The sequence below is a fragment of the Pteronotus mesoamericanus genome, unplaced genomic scaffold (genome assembly GCF_021234165.1).
Source record: "Pteronotus mesoamericanus isolate MK-2021 breed Mesoamerican mustached bat unplaced genomic scaffold, CSHL_Meso_final scaffold_165, whole genome shotgun sequence".
NCBI classification, from domain to species: Eukaryota; Metazoa; Chordata; class Mammalia; order Chiroptera; family Mormoopidae; genus Pteronotus; species Pteronotus mesoamericanus.
In genome coordinates, this window is record NW_026555307.1 from 6,573,262 (window position 1) to 6,588,088 (window position 14,827).

The window sequence follows — 14,827 nt, forward strand, 5'->3', positions numbered from 1 at the left end:
CTTTACCCTGCTCCTGGCTACAGTCTCCAAACCCCACAGTCAGCCTTGGCCCCCGGCGTTCCATCCGGGGCCGCATTCCACCCGGACGGCCCACTGGCGAGTGCCAGGCGGCCCCGGGGGGTGGCAGGGATCTCGCGCCCCGCTGAGACCCAGGCCGGCGCGCGCCCGCGCGCCTTCAGAGACAAGCAGCGTGCGCGTTCCCCGGGGGTTACCCTCCCCCCGCGCGCGTCGGCCCGGGGCTCGCGCTGCCGCCGCCGCCGCCGCCGCGCGCGCGCGCGCAGCACAAGTAAAGGAAGAAAAAAAAGGAGGAAAAAATAGAAAGCGGCAGCCGCTGCAGCAGCGATCCGCCGCCGAACTGGGCCAGGCCCGGCGGCTGACGCTCGGGCCAGAGATCTAGGAGAGAGGCAGCGGCCGTCCAGGGCGGGCCGGGTTAAAAAAAAAAAAGTCGCGGCGGCGGCGGGTCGGGGAAGAAGGCCCGAGGGCCGCGTGCAGCGGGCGGGGGGCGACCGCGCTGCGTCCCGGAGCCTAGAGCCGCCGCGAGCCGGCAGGAGGGCGGGCGGAGGCGGCGGCAGCGGCGGCTGCAGGAAAAGCGGCGGCGGCGGCGGCGGCATCTCCTCCTCACATGACCCCACTGTTTGTCCCCGTGATCAGCGCGAGCGGCTCCCGTGTCTCCTCCGTCCCCTCCTGCCGCGCGGCGTGAGCGCCGGGCTCGGGGCCCCCCCGGCCGCCTGCCCGCCCCCTCCCCTCCCTCCCCTCCCCACCCCACCCCTCCCCTCCCCCTGGGCCCCGCGCCCCCCCCCGCCCCCACCCCCCCCATGGACATGCTGGACCCGGGTCTGGATCCCGCTGCCTCGGCCACCGCTGCTGCCGCCGCCAGGTAAGGGCGCCTGGTCGGTCCGTGCCCCCGCGCGCCCTGGCTCCGGCCCTTCGGCCTGGCGGCTGGGCCGCCATGATCCCGAGCGACCGCCGGGCCCAGCTCAAAATGGAGGCCGCGAGGGAGGGGGGAACGTGCTAATGACCCCGGCCCCAGGTCTTAGCGATACCCCAGCCCTAGTAAGGGCCGGGCAGGGTGGGGTACCTGCACCTGAGCAAAGGGGCGGGGGTGCGGACGGCCCTGACCTCCTCTTCCCGCCCTCCCCGCAGTCACGACAAGGGACCCGAGGCAGAGGAGGGCGTCGAGCTGCAGGAGGGTGAGTGCTCGCGGGGTCCACTGGGCTGCGGCCTGCGCCCGGGGAGGGCACTCGGGGTGCCCGGGCCAACGCGACCGCTGACCATCCCCCTACCCTCCTTCGACCGTAGGCGGGGACGGCCCTGGGGCGGAGGAGCAGACGGCGGTGACCATCGCCAGCGTCCAGCAGGCGGCGTTCGGCGACCACAACATCCAGTACCAATTCCGCACAGAAAATAATGGAGGACAGGTGAGACTGAGGGCCGTGAGCCCGGGGCGCTAGTGGAGGGTGAGCGGAGGGTCGACCTGGAGGGTTGGGAGGGGTTCTGACCTGGGCCCAGCCTGGGTTCTAGCGCTGGTCTCGCTGCTCTGCCGCCCCCTGCAGGTGACATACCGCGTAGTCCAGGTGACTGATGGTCAGCTGGATGGCCAGGGCGACACAGCAGGTGCCGTCAGCGTCGTGTCTACGGCTGCCTTTGCGGGGGGGCAGCAGGCTGTGACCCAGGTGGGTGTGGATGGGGCAGCCCAACGCCCCGGTCCCGCTGCTGCCTCTGTGCCCCCAGGTCCCGCAGCACCCTTCCCACTGGTAGGTGGTCAGCAACACTATGTTCTTGGGGAGCCCCAGTGGGTGGGGCATGTCCGGCGCAGATGCTGCCTTCAGGCTGTGAGGGTTAAATTCCTGTTCTGCGTTGTGAAACCTTGGGCAATATTTTTGGAACATCATTTTTTTCCTCTCTGTAAAATAGAAGTGATGGTAGTAGGAAAAGTCTCTTAAAGGTAAAAATCAATTGTATTTGCTAAGTGATTGCTGAGTGTTTGCAAGGTCTAGTGTTATCTGAGATATAGACAGAATGGCACATACAGAGGGGTTCATCATCCTCCATAATGGATCCAGTGTCCATCAAACAGAACAAGAGGATGAGTTGGGGAACAAGATGACTAAGGGTGGCCTCTGTGTCCTCCTACTCCCCAGGCTGTAATCCAAAATCCCTTCAGCAATGGCGGCAGCCCAGCAGCTGAGGCTGTCAGTGGGGAGGCACGATTTGCCTATTTCCCAGCGTCCAGTGTGGGAGATACCACGGCTGTGTCAGTACAGACCACAGACCAGAGCTTGCAGGCTGGAGGTAAAAGGAGGAAGGGGGCCGAGGTGGAAGGCAGGGGAGGCAACAGGCCGAGCAGGGAGGGAGTCCCCAGCCATTTTCTGACTCTGCCCCTGATTCTAGCACTAACCCCCACTTTTCCTGCAGGCCAGTTCTATGTCATGATGACGCCCCAGGACGTGCTTCAGACAGGAACACAAAGGACAATTGCACCCCGGACACACCCCTACTCCCCGTATGTGCAGGAGACCTGGGCCTAGAAGCAGGGGACACTGGGAGGGCCTGGTGTGGGGCTGAAGGCAGGGAAGGTTTTATGGAATATAAGCCAGGAAGTTGAGCACACAGCAGGCACTTGATTTATTTTTCAGTCTGCTCCTGTTTCTTTAGTATAAAGAAAGTATCATTTCCTCTTTCTGCATGTAGTCATGCCTTGTAAACGTCATTTTGAAGTCTGATACCCTAATAAATGCTTGGACAAATGGGGCCTGAGATAACATGTGCCCATTTTTTCCTTCTTCTAGAAAAATTGATGGAACTAGAACACCACGGGATGAGAGAAGGAGAGCTCAGCACAATGAAGGTAAGGTCAAGTTGAAGCCCCTGGGCCAGCCCAGGCCTCAGTTTCACAGACACAGCCAAGCCTGGTGTTTGAAGTCACAGATCACCGGGCACACTATAAGTGCTTCGTGTTTGCTGAATGCTGGGAAAGTAGATACAGGTGGGGCAAGTTCATTGTCTGGAACATACAGGCAGGAGTCATGGGCTGGAATGTGTTTTGTCATCCTGGCTGCTGGTTTTGAATTAATGACCAACATCTAAAATGGAAATTGTCACATTCACATAAGGATTTCCTGCTCCTCTTGAAAAATTGGATTGATCTGGCTCTCCTGGACCTACCTTTCCATTGGCAGCTGTTGTGTGCCAGTCCGTCATTTCCCTGCCCACTTTGCTCCCAGAAGTAACTCTGGTTTGATAGAGAGCACACCTGAAGCTGAAACTGCAGGAAGCTGTTTCTGGCTGGCCAACCCTGGAGCATCCTGCCTTTCCCATAAACACCAAATCCACCCTAAGGTTATTTTGGCCCTCATTGCTGTCCCCTAGTTTCCCACCCCCACCCCGCCCCTAATCAGTAGCCACTATGGTGGACATAGCAGCATTCAAGTCAAGGGGAATACTTACACCTAAATAGCCATCCTTCGCACATGTTTCCTGAAGGTGGATTCCAAGCTGAGCAACATGTGTCCTGGGCCAAGCATGGGGCGTGGTGTGGAGTTTCAGGGAAGCTTAGGAATTCAGTCTAGTGTCTGACTGAACACTGGGGTATCAGGTGAACCTTCCCCAGGGAGGTGGTCTTTGGGAGGGCCTATCAGTCAGAGGGGAGCACAGGCTAGAAGGGGGAAGGCAGAGAGGAGTCAAGTTTCTTTGTAGAGTGCAGGTTTGGTTGTTACGGAGGTTCTATGTGGAGTGCTTGGGAGGGAAGCCAGGAGAGTCAAGGAAGGCCCTGAATGCCAGGGTGAGGCCCCAGAATCCTAAAGGTACTTTATTATTGGGCACCTATAAGCTAATCAGGTCACTAAATTGAGGTATTCATTCAGCACATACATGCTATGTGCCCACTCCTGTTTTAGGTTCTCAGATACAGTGGATAATCAGAGAGAGGTCTTGGCTCTTGTAGTGTTTGTTCGGGTGGGAAAAACAAATTCCACAAAGCTATAATATGAGGTCAGATAGCATGAAGGAAGATAAAGCTGGCAAGAAGATGAAGGGTAATGGTGGCAGTGTAGGCCTCTGAGAGGTGACATTTGAGCAAAGGCCCAAATGGATCTTAAGGAATGGGCCAGCCAGGTACTGGGGGAAGAGTCCCAGGCAGAGGGATGAGCAAGTGCAAACAGCCAGGCCTGAGGCAGAACAGACTCGGCATGTTTAAAGAAGAGCAGGGTTCAGGAAAAGAAAAAGGAAGTTGGCAGGGTTGCAGGAGGATTGGTCAAGGCTGGGTCACGTGGGGCCTTGTGTGAGGCCCTCCAGTGTTCCTGCACTTGGATTTTTATTGTAGTTGGAGAGGAAACTAACAGGTTTGTGTATGGACCTAGGTAGTAAGGGATACCAGAGGCTAGGAAAATAGGAGGTGACTGAAGACATCGGTCAGAGACGGGGCAGGGCTTGGAGGGTGGGAGGGCATGGGGAAGACTCCAAGGCTGAAAAATCAGGGTTTCGTGAGTCACGATAGGGTCAGGTTGGCTTGAAAAGGGAAGGGGTGAATCTGAGCTGGGCTTTTCGGTGTGGCAAGTTTGAGGGGTTCTCCTGTAGGCTACCCGGTAGTTCTGTGGCTGCTGTTTATATCATGTGGCCTCAGACTGGTTCTTAATCTCTGCGCCTATTTAGTCCTCTGTAAGACAGTGTTAACACGACTCCTGCAGAGGTTCATAGTGAGGATGCAGCGAGCTGAGGCACGTTGGTTCCCCCAGCAGTGTGGTGTGCCCCCCAGTGAGACTGCAGCAAACTGCTCTTGGTATACCGTCCAGTCACCCTCTACCTCTTTCCCTCACTCTGCCTCTCCCTGGGTTAGTCCACCTGCAAACAGTCTGGACTCTTTCTCCTACCAAAAGCAGTCTTTTTCATAATCTTGCTCTTCTCCTCCAACTTTATTCTGCCTCTCCTAACTGAAGAGTATCTGGGCCACCTTCTACCCATCCTGTACCCTTGGCAGACCGGGTCTTTTCTCTACTGAAATGGCTCCATTTAAGGTCATTCATAACGACCTTGTTGTCAAATCCCCTGGCTTCCTTTGCTATCTGCACTCCAAGCATCTGACCCTGCCTGTTCCCCTCCTTTTGGTAATGACCTTTTCTGCTCTACCTGCTCTGAGTCTCCTACACTCATTGCCCTTCTTTCCCAGCGCACTCCTTAGAGCAGGGCTTCCCAAATGCTCCAGGAAGCTCATTAACAATCAAGGTCTCCAGGGTTGTCCTCACAGGTTCTGAATGAGTAGATTAGAGGGAGGCCCAGGAGTCCCTATTTTGACAAGTTCCGCAAGTGATTTCTTCCATTTGGCAAGGCTGAGAAACTTGCTTTCGCTCTTGGTGTTTCTTAAGGTCTTGTCCCTTCCCAGGTTAGGCTCAGGAGAGTGAAACGTTAGGCTCAGGGTTTGTCATTATCCCCAGAGCCCCATCCCCAGTAGGAGGAGGTCCTGCTGGCTTTCTCCTATGTGACTTTAAAAAGGTGAGACCTGCTCCTCAATGTCCCTCTGGAGCTTTCTTGAACTCCAGAGTCATTTTGAGCTGCTCATTCAAAACTTCCATTTCTGGATGTCCTTGAGACACCTCAAACTGAATGTGACCAAAACAGAACCTGCTGTCTTCCCTCCCCAAAGGCTCCCATTCAACATTTCTTTTTCCGGTGCAGCAATAGGCACCCCTGGCGTAACTATCTGAGCCAGAATTTAAATTCCAGTCCACCTTCAGCTCTGCCCTCTTCCCTCACATTCCCAAAACCAGAGGGTCTGTGGTTAAGTGGACTTTAAGTCAGCTTCTCTTTCTCCTTCTTACATCTTTTCCACCATTTCTTGGTACTGTGGGAGGTACTACGGAGGCGGGAACCCACCTCTGGCCCCACAGTGAGCTGGCGCATGTGCGTCCTTCCTGCCTGCAGGGTGACCCTTGCAGCCCCAGCCCACTGCTGCTGTCTCAGCGTCTCGGTCTCCTGTTGTGAGAACCTCTTGAGTAGCCCAAAATCCAGATGTGTATGTAAAATCTGATTTTTAAATGATGGATGGGATTGCTTTTCTTTTTCATTAGTTTCCACTCTTAATGTTACTAATTCATTCCTCTGCTTACTTTGGGTTTATTTTGCTGGGGTTGGGGGAGTTGGTTTTTCCTACTATTTAAAGATTATTTTAAACTTTTCTTTTTTCCTAATACCCTTTAGTTACAAATTTCACTCTAATGCTTGCTTTAGGTACCCCCCATTTGGATATGTTGTGTCTTCATTATTACTCAATTCAAAATACTTTCCAGTTTTCCTTGTGATTTCTTCTTTGACTCATGGGTTACTTGAAAGTGTGTTGCTTAATGTCCAAATATTTTTGGGTTTTTTAGATATCTTTTTGTTACTGATTTTTAATTTAGTTTTATTATATTCTGTATAATTTCAGTTCTCTGAAATTTATTAAGACTTATTATATGGCCCTGAATATGGTTTATCTTAGTGAAAGTTTCCATGTGCACTTGAAAGAACATGTATGTGCTGCTGTTTCAGTGGTCCCTCAGGGTCAGCTAGATCAAGTTGATTGACAGTGTTCCGCCTTCCTATTCTAGTGTTTTTGGTCTACTTGTTCTATCACTTACTGAGAGGAGTGTTGATGCCTCCAAGTATATTTGTGAATTTGTTCATTTTTCCCTTCAGTCCTGGCAGATTTTACTTGTAAACTGGGTTTTAAATGTTGTGTGGGTGTAACTTCGGTAGAATGCACATGGTGTTGGTCTTAATGGTTTTCCTCTATTTCAAATGTGCCAGAATGGTCTTTCCAAGTCACAGGTCTGACCATATCACCACCTGCTTAATGTAAGGTCCCAGACTCAAGGGCCTGGACTTTTAGAGTAAGAGATGACATCCAGGCCAATTAGCAGGGCATTTAAGGCCTTCGCAACCTGTTTACAACGTTTTCCTACCACCCTATGCCATGCCCTGCTCTCCAGTATTTCCATTTCACAGATCTTGACATCTGTCTGCCTGATGCTTCTTCCCTCAGAAACTAGCCCAAATGTTTCCTCTTTAAATCTTTGAAGCTACACCCCACCCCAGTCCCATGCAGAAATCGTTTCTCTATCCTGGAGTTTCCCAGGTACTTGGCACAGCCTTCAGTTGCACATACCCTTTAGTGTTGGTATCACTGTCACCTGTTCACCTGCACTTCACAGTGAGGGCCAGCAGGACAGAGACTGAGCTTACCATAGGCTCCAACCTCTCAGAGTGCGGTGCTCGCAGGAGGGCAGGCAATACGTTTTTAGGAAGTAAGTGCCAGCTGGAGATGTGCCATACGCCCTGTGCCTGCCCCCTGGTGGCTTGAAATGAGGAGTACCTGGGAGATGCAGCTGCAGCCTGGGTGCCCAGGCTCATGAAGGCGAGACTGCATGAGGGTGGGGAAAGAAACCAAGAAGCCATCTGCTGCTGAGTTCCACAGCTGAAACCTTAGGAAGGGAGCGTGCATGCTGCTTGAGGAAGTGGTGGGCCGAGCCACCAGGCCTGGCCTGCCCTCTTGGCTGTGCTGCAGCTTTTGGCCACAGAGTTGCCCGAGACTAAGACAGATATGGCTGTACTCGAAGGGGAGGTTCTCCTCACCCCGATGGCAATGGGGCCCAGGGCTGGGGTCAGATGAAGCTCTCTACTGGGCACCGTTCTTGTCGTGGTACTGGGGAGGTTTCTGAGGAAAGAGGAGAGTGAGGGAGGAACAGGGTCAGGGAGAAGGAGAGTCCTCCACAAAGGAGGGTGTTGTCACCCAGGCCAGAGTCAGGGAGCACTTGGAGGTGGGAAGGACTGGTCAGCGATGAGTGGACAAAACCAAGTGCCAAGAGAAGATTGGGATTTGTCCACTAGTGGCCAGGTGTGTTCTTTGAGGGAACACCAGGGTTGGGGTGGCACTGGCCTCAGGAGGTGAGGATTGGGGGGCATTATCCTTGTCCACTCCTCCTTTCTCACTCTCACTTGGCCCCTTCCCCAGCCTTTTTATCAGCAGTGCCCAGCCCTGAGAAGTTATCTTCTCGCCCTTCTAAATCCTACCTAGAGGCCCAGTCTCCTCTTACGAACACGCCTGCATTTGTCCATGGACCATCCTGGTAGGGGGTTGATATGAATGAGAGTTGGGGGATAACTAGGCTTTCCCGTGTGTCCCCACCAGTGCCTAGTACTGGGGTTGAAAGGTAAGGAAGGGCCGGGACAGGTTTGCTTCAATAGGCCCCAAACCAGCGGTCTCAGGCTTCCATGCAGGCAGACCCCAGGCAGCTGTCATGAGGGCGGGATGTGTAGGCCAGGTGAAAAGCCAGAGGAGAGACACGCCCTGCCTGAGCGTGGCAGCTGCTGCTCAACCATCTGGCAAAGTGAGATTGTGGTGGTTTATGAAAATCACAAATCTGGATTTTTTTTCAAGTGGATTTTTTTTTTGGCTTGCTGTCCCTGGCCTTCAAGGTAGTGTTCATGTAGTTCCTGGGTGACCCAGTGCCCTGATGGGCCAGGCCCCTGTGAACCATAAGTGACATTCTGGGTATCTGGGACTTGCTGCCAGTCCTCTGGAGGAGGGTTTTACACATGGATGAGACATGGTCAGACTGTGATTTTAAAGATGAAGAAAAATAATCATGGGAGCCAGTGCTCTGGAGAGACCTGGAGAACCAGACGCAGGGGCTGGGACCAGAGAGGGGCACTTGGTTTCCATGTAAACATACTCTGGCCTATTCTTGCCTCTCAAGAATACATGCCCATTGTAGCCACCACTTCTGTTCCCAAAAGATGTGTTCATTATTACGTTAAACTCTCCAAATTTTTAAATGTTGGCTCAAATTTTTAAAAATAGGCAAACAAAATGAACCCACAGCCCCCCATTGTTGATCCTGCTTTAAGGGTATGGTATTTGCCATGTATAATGCGCACTTTTTTGCCCAAATTTTTGAGGGAGAAATAAGGATGCACATTACCCAAGGGTAGAACTAACTCCACATCTATATAAATGTTTTTAATTTCTATTTATGCTTATGTGTTAAAAATGTAACTCTAGAAAGCAATAATGATATCTGTATCTAAAATAATAACCTAGAATATGACAGTTGGTTTTGTTTATAAATATAAATAAATAAATGATTGAATTTAAAATTTAAAAGATTTTTTTTTTTTGAAAGTTTGGGCCAAAAATGTGGGTGCGCATTCTACACAGGAGCTTATTACATACAGCAAAATATGTTACTTGAGAACGAGACTTCCCTTGTTCCTCTTGAGAAGCAGTGTCAAGCAGACGTGGAAGCCCGCCACCTGTGTTCAGATCTTGAACCTATGTTTGCTAGCAGTTTGACCTTGCCCAGGGTCCACCCTCTCCCTCAAGCAACCTGCGTTCTGCCAGCAACTGCCTCAGGAGGCAAATCACCTAGGTACACAGGAAGTGCTATAAACCTCGCTGTCATACTGCTGTTATTCTGCAGTGGAGCGGAGGCGGAGGGACAAAATCAACAACTGGATCGTCCAACTTTCAAAAATCATTCCAGATTGTAATGCAGACAATAGCAAGACGGGAGCGGTGAGTGTCCCTGGCCCCTCCTCGAAAGTCTGCCTGACCACTGAACATGGCAGTTGTCCTGGGGTGAGCCAGTGGGCAGAGGCCAGCGGGCAGTGTTTGCTCTAATGTTCTTGCTCACCTCACACTACCCGCAGAGTAAAGGAGGGATCCTGTCGAAGGCCTGCGACTACATCCGGGAGCTGCGTCAGACCAACCAGCGCATGCAGGAGACCTTCAAGGAGGCCGAGCGGCTGCAGATGGACAATGAGCTCTTGAGGCAACAGGTGAGTGCCAAGGCTGGAAGCTGGGTGGAGAACCCGGGACCCCAGAGTGCAGGGAGCTATCCCTGGCTCCTTGTCCCCTGTTGTGTCTGCCAGATTGAGGAGCTGAAGAACGAGAACGCCGTGCTTCGTGCCCAGCTGCAGCAGCACAATTTGGAGATGGTGGGCGAGAGCAACCGGCAGTGATGCCCACCCTGTCATGCAGCAAGGCCCTCCTCTGGGCCTCTGCTGCCCCCTTCCCCAGCCCTTAGCACAGAGAGGGACAGATGCCCCTCCCCCAGCTGCGTTTTTTTATAGTAGATTTTTAACAAAAAAAAAAACGGGGAGAAGTAATGCATTTCTGTGGATAAGCACCCACCACTCTCCTCAACGTGGAAGTGATATCCTCCCTCCCCCATCTGTCTGTGCCCCTTCTGGCCCCCACTAAGCCCCAGCACTTCTAGTGGTCTCTCCTGGAGGCAAAAGGGAGGAGGACAGAGGCCCTGCCATACCCCGCTGCCTCCTTGGTCTCTAGAGGTACTGATACGGTGCTTACGGGAAGAAGGGGAGCCCTTGGGGGGCCATCCCTGGGACCTGGACCTAAGCAGGGAGGCCATGTCCCACCCCACCTCTTGTTTCTGGATTCCTGCTTCCCTTTGGGCGTGTGTGTGTGTGTTTTAATTTTCTTTATGGAAAAATGGACAAAAAATAGAGAGAGAGGTATTTAACTGCAATAAACTGGCCCCATGTGGCCCCGCCTTGTCTGTCTGTGTATCTGTTCATCTCAGGTGTGGGCAGGGGGCATGGGGTCTGTGTAGGGCTCTGTGAGGGCAGGGCTTCAGCAGTTGTGTTGGTGGCTTTGTGTCAGTCCCTGCCATCCTGTACTGCATGGTACCCAGTCTGTTGCATGGATGGATGGAGGAATTGAGGAAAGAATATTCCTTTTGAGGTCCCAAGTGTGTATATGTGGTGTGGGCATGAGGGGAAAGATTGGGTCAAGAACCCATGTTCTGGAAGAGAGGCTGGGGTCTCCTGTGTCACCAGTTTCTAAAAACAAGACTGGCTCCTGGCCCTGCCCTTCTGGGCTGAAGCCCTTCCCTCTGCACCAGCCAATGGTGGGGCCTGGCCTTGAGCCCCCCACCCCCAAGGAAGGCAGATGGCCAAGAAGCCAGGCTTGGCCCGTCAGCCTGTCGCCTTGCACTGTGGCTCTGGCGCCTGTGCTATGACCCCTGCCCCTGGCTGATGATGAAACCTGGCCTGAATGGAGATGCAGTGACACCAGGAGGTGCCGGGGGATGCTTCTGTGTCTCCCTGCAGTTGAGCATGCAGCCCCCAAGCAACTGCATCCACTCCCAGGCCCTAGGCCTGCCAGTCATGACCTTGCTGAGTTCTCCAACCTGTGTACCCCAAATGCCCCCAACTAGTTTTTTTGCCTCTGAGAGCTCTGTCTCCTGTCCTGGCCGTTCCTCCCATCTTTGGGAGCGAGGGTGTGTGCAGCAGGAAGGGCCTAACATGGAGTGAATGAAGAGGCAGATGGCAGGGAGCAGCCTTTACTTCCCGGGGATCTCCCATTCTTGTGTTCTTGGCTTGTGTTCCTGTGAGGCTGGCTACCATTCATGGCAGGGGAGAGGTTTCCGTTCCTTGGCAACACCACCTCCAGGCTCCAATGGTAGGGTTGACACTGGATGATCCTAGAATGAGTCAGGCAAAATGGCCAAAGCCCAATCTCTGGAATCAAGTTTGTGGGTCCTTGGGCCTATGTGTACCTACTACCCATGGATCAGGTAATGGCTAGGACAGACAGCCTTGGTTCATGTCCCCATCCAGGGTGTTTTAGGGGACCAGCTCTCCAAAATAAGCCCTAGTTTGTAGTGCTGGCTGACGTTTGTGGTGTACACACCCTACTCCTGGTATCAGTGTATTAATACAATGTGGAGGTGGGATGAGATGTGCACAGTAGCTCCAATGAGCCAGTATGAGCCAGGTCTAGTACACCCCAATGTGCCCAGCTGTGTTCAAGGGGAGGCAGGCAAGCTTGGTGATCAGTGCACAGGCCTCAGAGTCAGGCTGTGTAGTCTGGAATGCCAGCTCTGCCTCTGGCCTCAGGCAGTGCCCCAATCTTTTCTTTCGGCTCCTGCCGTCAAGTGAGGACAAACAGATGGGTATGGTGGGTTCCTAAGAGGCAGCAGTGTCTGGGAAGCCGGGTCCTTGGGGATGGGCCGAGTAGGCAGCTAGGGACTCTGAATATAGTGCAAAGCCCAGAATGGGTAGGCAGGTGCTGCCTCGAGGACTGGTATTACTGGCTGCATTAACACAAATGTGAGTCAGTATACCTACTGTGGCGTAAGGTGCAGCCACTACTGCTACTGCTATCTGTCATGGTCAGTTCACAGGAACATCCCCCAGACACCAGGGCCACATCTTAAGATTCTGACACTTCTAAAAGATCACATGCATGCTGTGCCAACTCCAACTCATGCATCTGACTGTTGCAGTGTTCCCTATAGAACAGAACCGAAGCGGTGGCAGTTGTGCCAGGCACCCCTGAGGAGCCTGGTAAGAGCCAGCTGTTCCCCATGTGAATGACGGGACGGGTGGGGAGCAAGGACACCTTGCTCCTGCTCATCGACCTGTTCAACCTCTGGGGCAAAAGGGGGAATTTTTTCTGAGGTCAACAAGGTGATGTCATGTTAGGGAAAACGTTTCCCAGGTGGCTGGCTGGAGGTGTTGTCTGTGGCCCCATCTGCCCCACCCCCTGGACACTCCTCTGCTGGCTGAGGGTGACACAACCCTGTTCCCTGTCACTCTGTTCCCGCTTATCTCCCGCCTTTTCGGCGCCACTACCTTCTTGGAAATGAGTTAGAACAAAGGGGAGGGGGCTTAGCACCCCCGCCTCCCGCCGCAGGCCCCATAAAAGCAACTGTAAGAGCCCAGACACCAGAGCGGTCCTAGACCTAAGAGCAGGACAGCTAGGCAGACGGCACAATGGCACTGAACACGCGGATCCAGGCAGCCTGTCTCCTGCTCCTCCTCCTGGCCAGCCTTGCCAGCTCCTCACTTCTCCTGCACCAGGTGAGGAGAACCCGCAGGGCTTGAGCCCAGCAGGCAGCTAGGACTGGAGGGTCAGGCCCTGGGAGGGGACTGCTGAGGGCAGCTGGAGACCCCCAGGACTGGGCAGAGGGCAAGGCAGGCAGAGGGGGATGGGGAGCTGCTAAAAGTACAGAAATAGGGTCCAATGGCAGGGACTGGGGGCCCTGAACTAATTCCACATTTATTTATTGAGTACCTACTCTGTGTAAAGTCCTATTCTAGACAGTGAGGATCAAGCAGTGAACAAGGTAGATGAGAGATTTTTGTTCTCATGGTGCTTGCAATCTGGTCAGGAATTAGTTAAAAAAACAAAACAAGATCACGGTGTTCAGTAAATGCTATTCACAAATAACATGAGATTGTAATAGCGTGACCATGGTGGGGGGTGGGGACTTCAGGTGGAATCAAGAGTTGACAGTCAAATAGGAGTGTTCCATGAGAAAATGTTTTTTGACCTATAACTTGCAGGTTAAAAGAAAGGGACAGCAAGCAAAGACCCAAGATGGGGGCAAGCACCGTGTACTTGATGATCAGAGGCTTTAGGAAGTGGAGGTGATGGTGCTTGGAGATGGGATCAAGGGACAGATATGACAAGTCTTATGGGCAGTCATGCCAACTGATTTTCCTCCAAGTGCAGGATCTTAGAGACTTGCAGGCTTTCCTAATGGGAAAAGCCGCAATCTGATATTGCAAGGGGACTGGATTGTAGGTGCAAGATGCAGGGAGACTTGTTGCCGGCGAGGGCTGGCATCCAGGCCAGGGAGGGCAATGTCCCGAAGAAGAGCAGTGGCTGTGGAGAGAGCAGGAGATCTGGGTTGTTTGCGGGAAGGAGAGAAAAGGCCAGAAAGCAAGGATTCTATCTGAGCACCAGACACAACCTCTTGAGAAGGAATGAGTTGGCGGGGCCAAATCTGAGAGCTCTGCTGGGCTCCCTGTCATCCTCAAAATTCCTTCTGCCTTCACAGACAAAACAGCTTGCAGACCTCCAGACTCAGGACACAGCTAGAGCCACAGCTGGCTTGACGGTGAGAACACTTGGGCCTCCCTTTGGAGCCTCCACAGCCTTCCCTGGGCCCACACCCACTCACTCTTCCTTTCCTCCCACAGCCTGGGCTCCAGAGGCTGAGGAGGCGAGACACCCACTTCCCCATCTGCATCTTCTGTTGCGGTTGCTGTCATAAATCAAAGTGTGGGATCTGCTGCAAGACGTAGAGCTTCCCGGCCCTACTCTCCCTCCCTTATTTATTCCTGTCACCCTCCAACATTTGGTGAAAGGTCTCAGAATAAAATGGCTGGTTCTAGCTTTTATTTCCAAACCAGAGTGTCTGTTGTCCTTTCTCCCTGCCAGAGGCTATGCCAGAGGCGTGTCCTGGCCACTGTCTTGTAAGGGCCAGTACTCAGTGGGATATGCGGGGTTGCCGTGTACTGGGGCTGCCAGGAAGCTTGGTGAAGGCAATTTGTTATCTGTTCCTCCCCTCCTTTAAGCCACACTTCGTAAGACCTGGAATTTTTGTTGCCATTAGCAGGGAATGAAAACTAGACAAACTTTCTTCTTAAAAGTCTTAAAACGGGTGATAAACTCAAATGCCTAGCAGGGGTTCTCAAAGTCAGGTCTGGGGCTAAATCTAGGGCCCCACAGGGAAATGCTACTAAGATGTTACTTGTCTCTTTCACTCTCATTCTCACTTGAGCATACAATGGGGTTTTCCAGAAGCTGTGATGTATGATGACATCATCACTCTGAGAGCTAATGGACTGTGGCTTGTGCTTCGAAAATTTCCCAGTTTAAATTTCTAATATGTTAAGCAGCTATATATACATAACCCACTGAAATGAAAATTTTTTTGGAGTCCTCAATAATTTTGCAGAAATGGTTCCTGAAACCAAGAAGTTGAGAACCACTGGCCTTCCAGACAGATGCATAAATGAGTGAGGTGTGGATTTGATTCAC

General features: G+C 52.8%; 2 protein-coding genes across 3 annotated transcripts; both read left to right on the top strand.

The window, feature by feature from the left end:
- Nucleotides 1-809: 809 nt before the first annotated feature.
- Nucleotides 810-10,550, top strand: USF2 (upstream transcription factor 2, c-fos interacting). Of its 2 annotated transcripts, none has more exons than XM_054589024.1 (10): nucleotides 810-877; nucleotides 1,144-1,190; nucleotides 1,300-1,418; nucleotides 1,554-1,754; nucleotides 2,142-2,292; nucleotides 2,416-2,503; nucleotides 2,790-2,848; nucleotides 9,453-9,547; nucleotides 9,682-9,810; nucleotides 9,904-10,550. In XM_054589024.1, the coding sequence occupies exons 1-10, from the start codon at nucleotides 816-818 to the stop codon at nucleotides 9,991-9,993; spliced, it is 1,041 nt and encodes a 346-aa protein (XP_054444999.1). In that variant the 5' UTR covers nucleotides 810-815; the 3' UTR covers nucleotides 9,994-10,550. The 2 variants fall into 2 exon arrangements, with proteins under 2 accessions (XP_054444999.1, XP_054445000.1); XM_054589025.1 differs by having other exon boundaries at nucleotides 1,554-1,673.
- A 2,155-nt stretch (nucleotides 10,551-12,705) lies between these two features.
- Nucleotides 12,706-14,192, top strand: HAMP (hepcidin antimicrobial peptide). Its single transcript, XM_054589026.1, has 3 exons — nucleotides 12,706-12,858; nucleotides 13,842-13,901; nucleotides 13,984-14,192. The coding sequence occupies exons 1-3, from the start codon at nucleotides 12,772-12,774 to the stop codon at nucleotides 14,086-14,088; spliced, it is 252 nt and encodes an 83-aa protein (XP_054445001.1). The 5' UTR covers nucleotides 12,706-12,771; the 3' UTR covers nucleotides 14,089-14,192.
- Nucleotides 14,193-14,827: the final 635 nt, after the last annotated feature.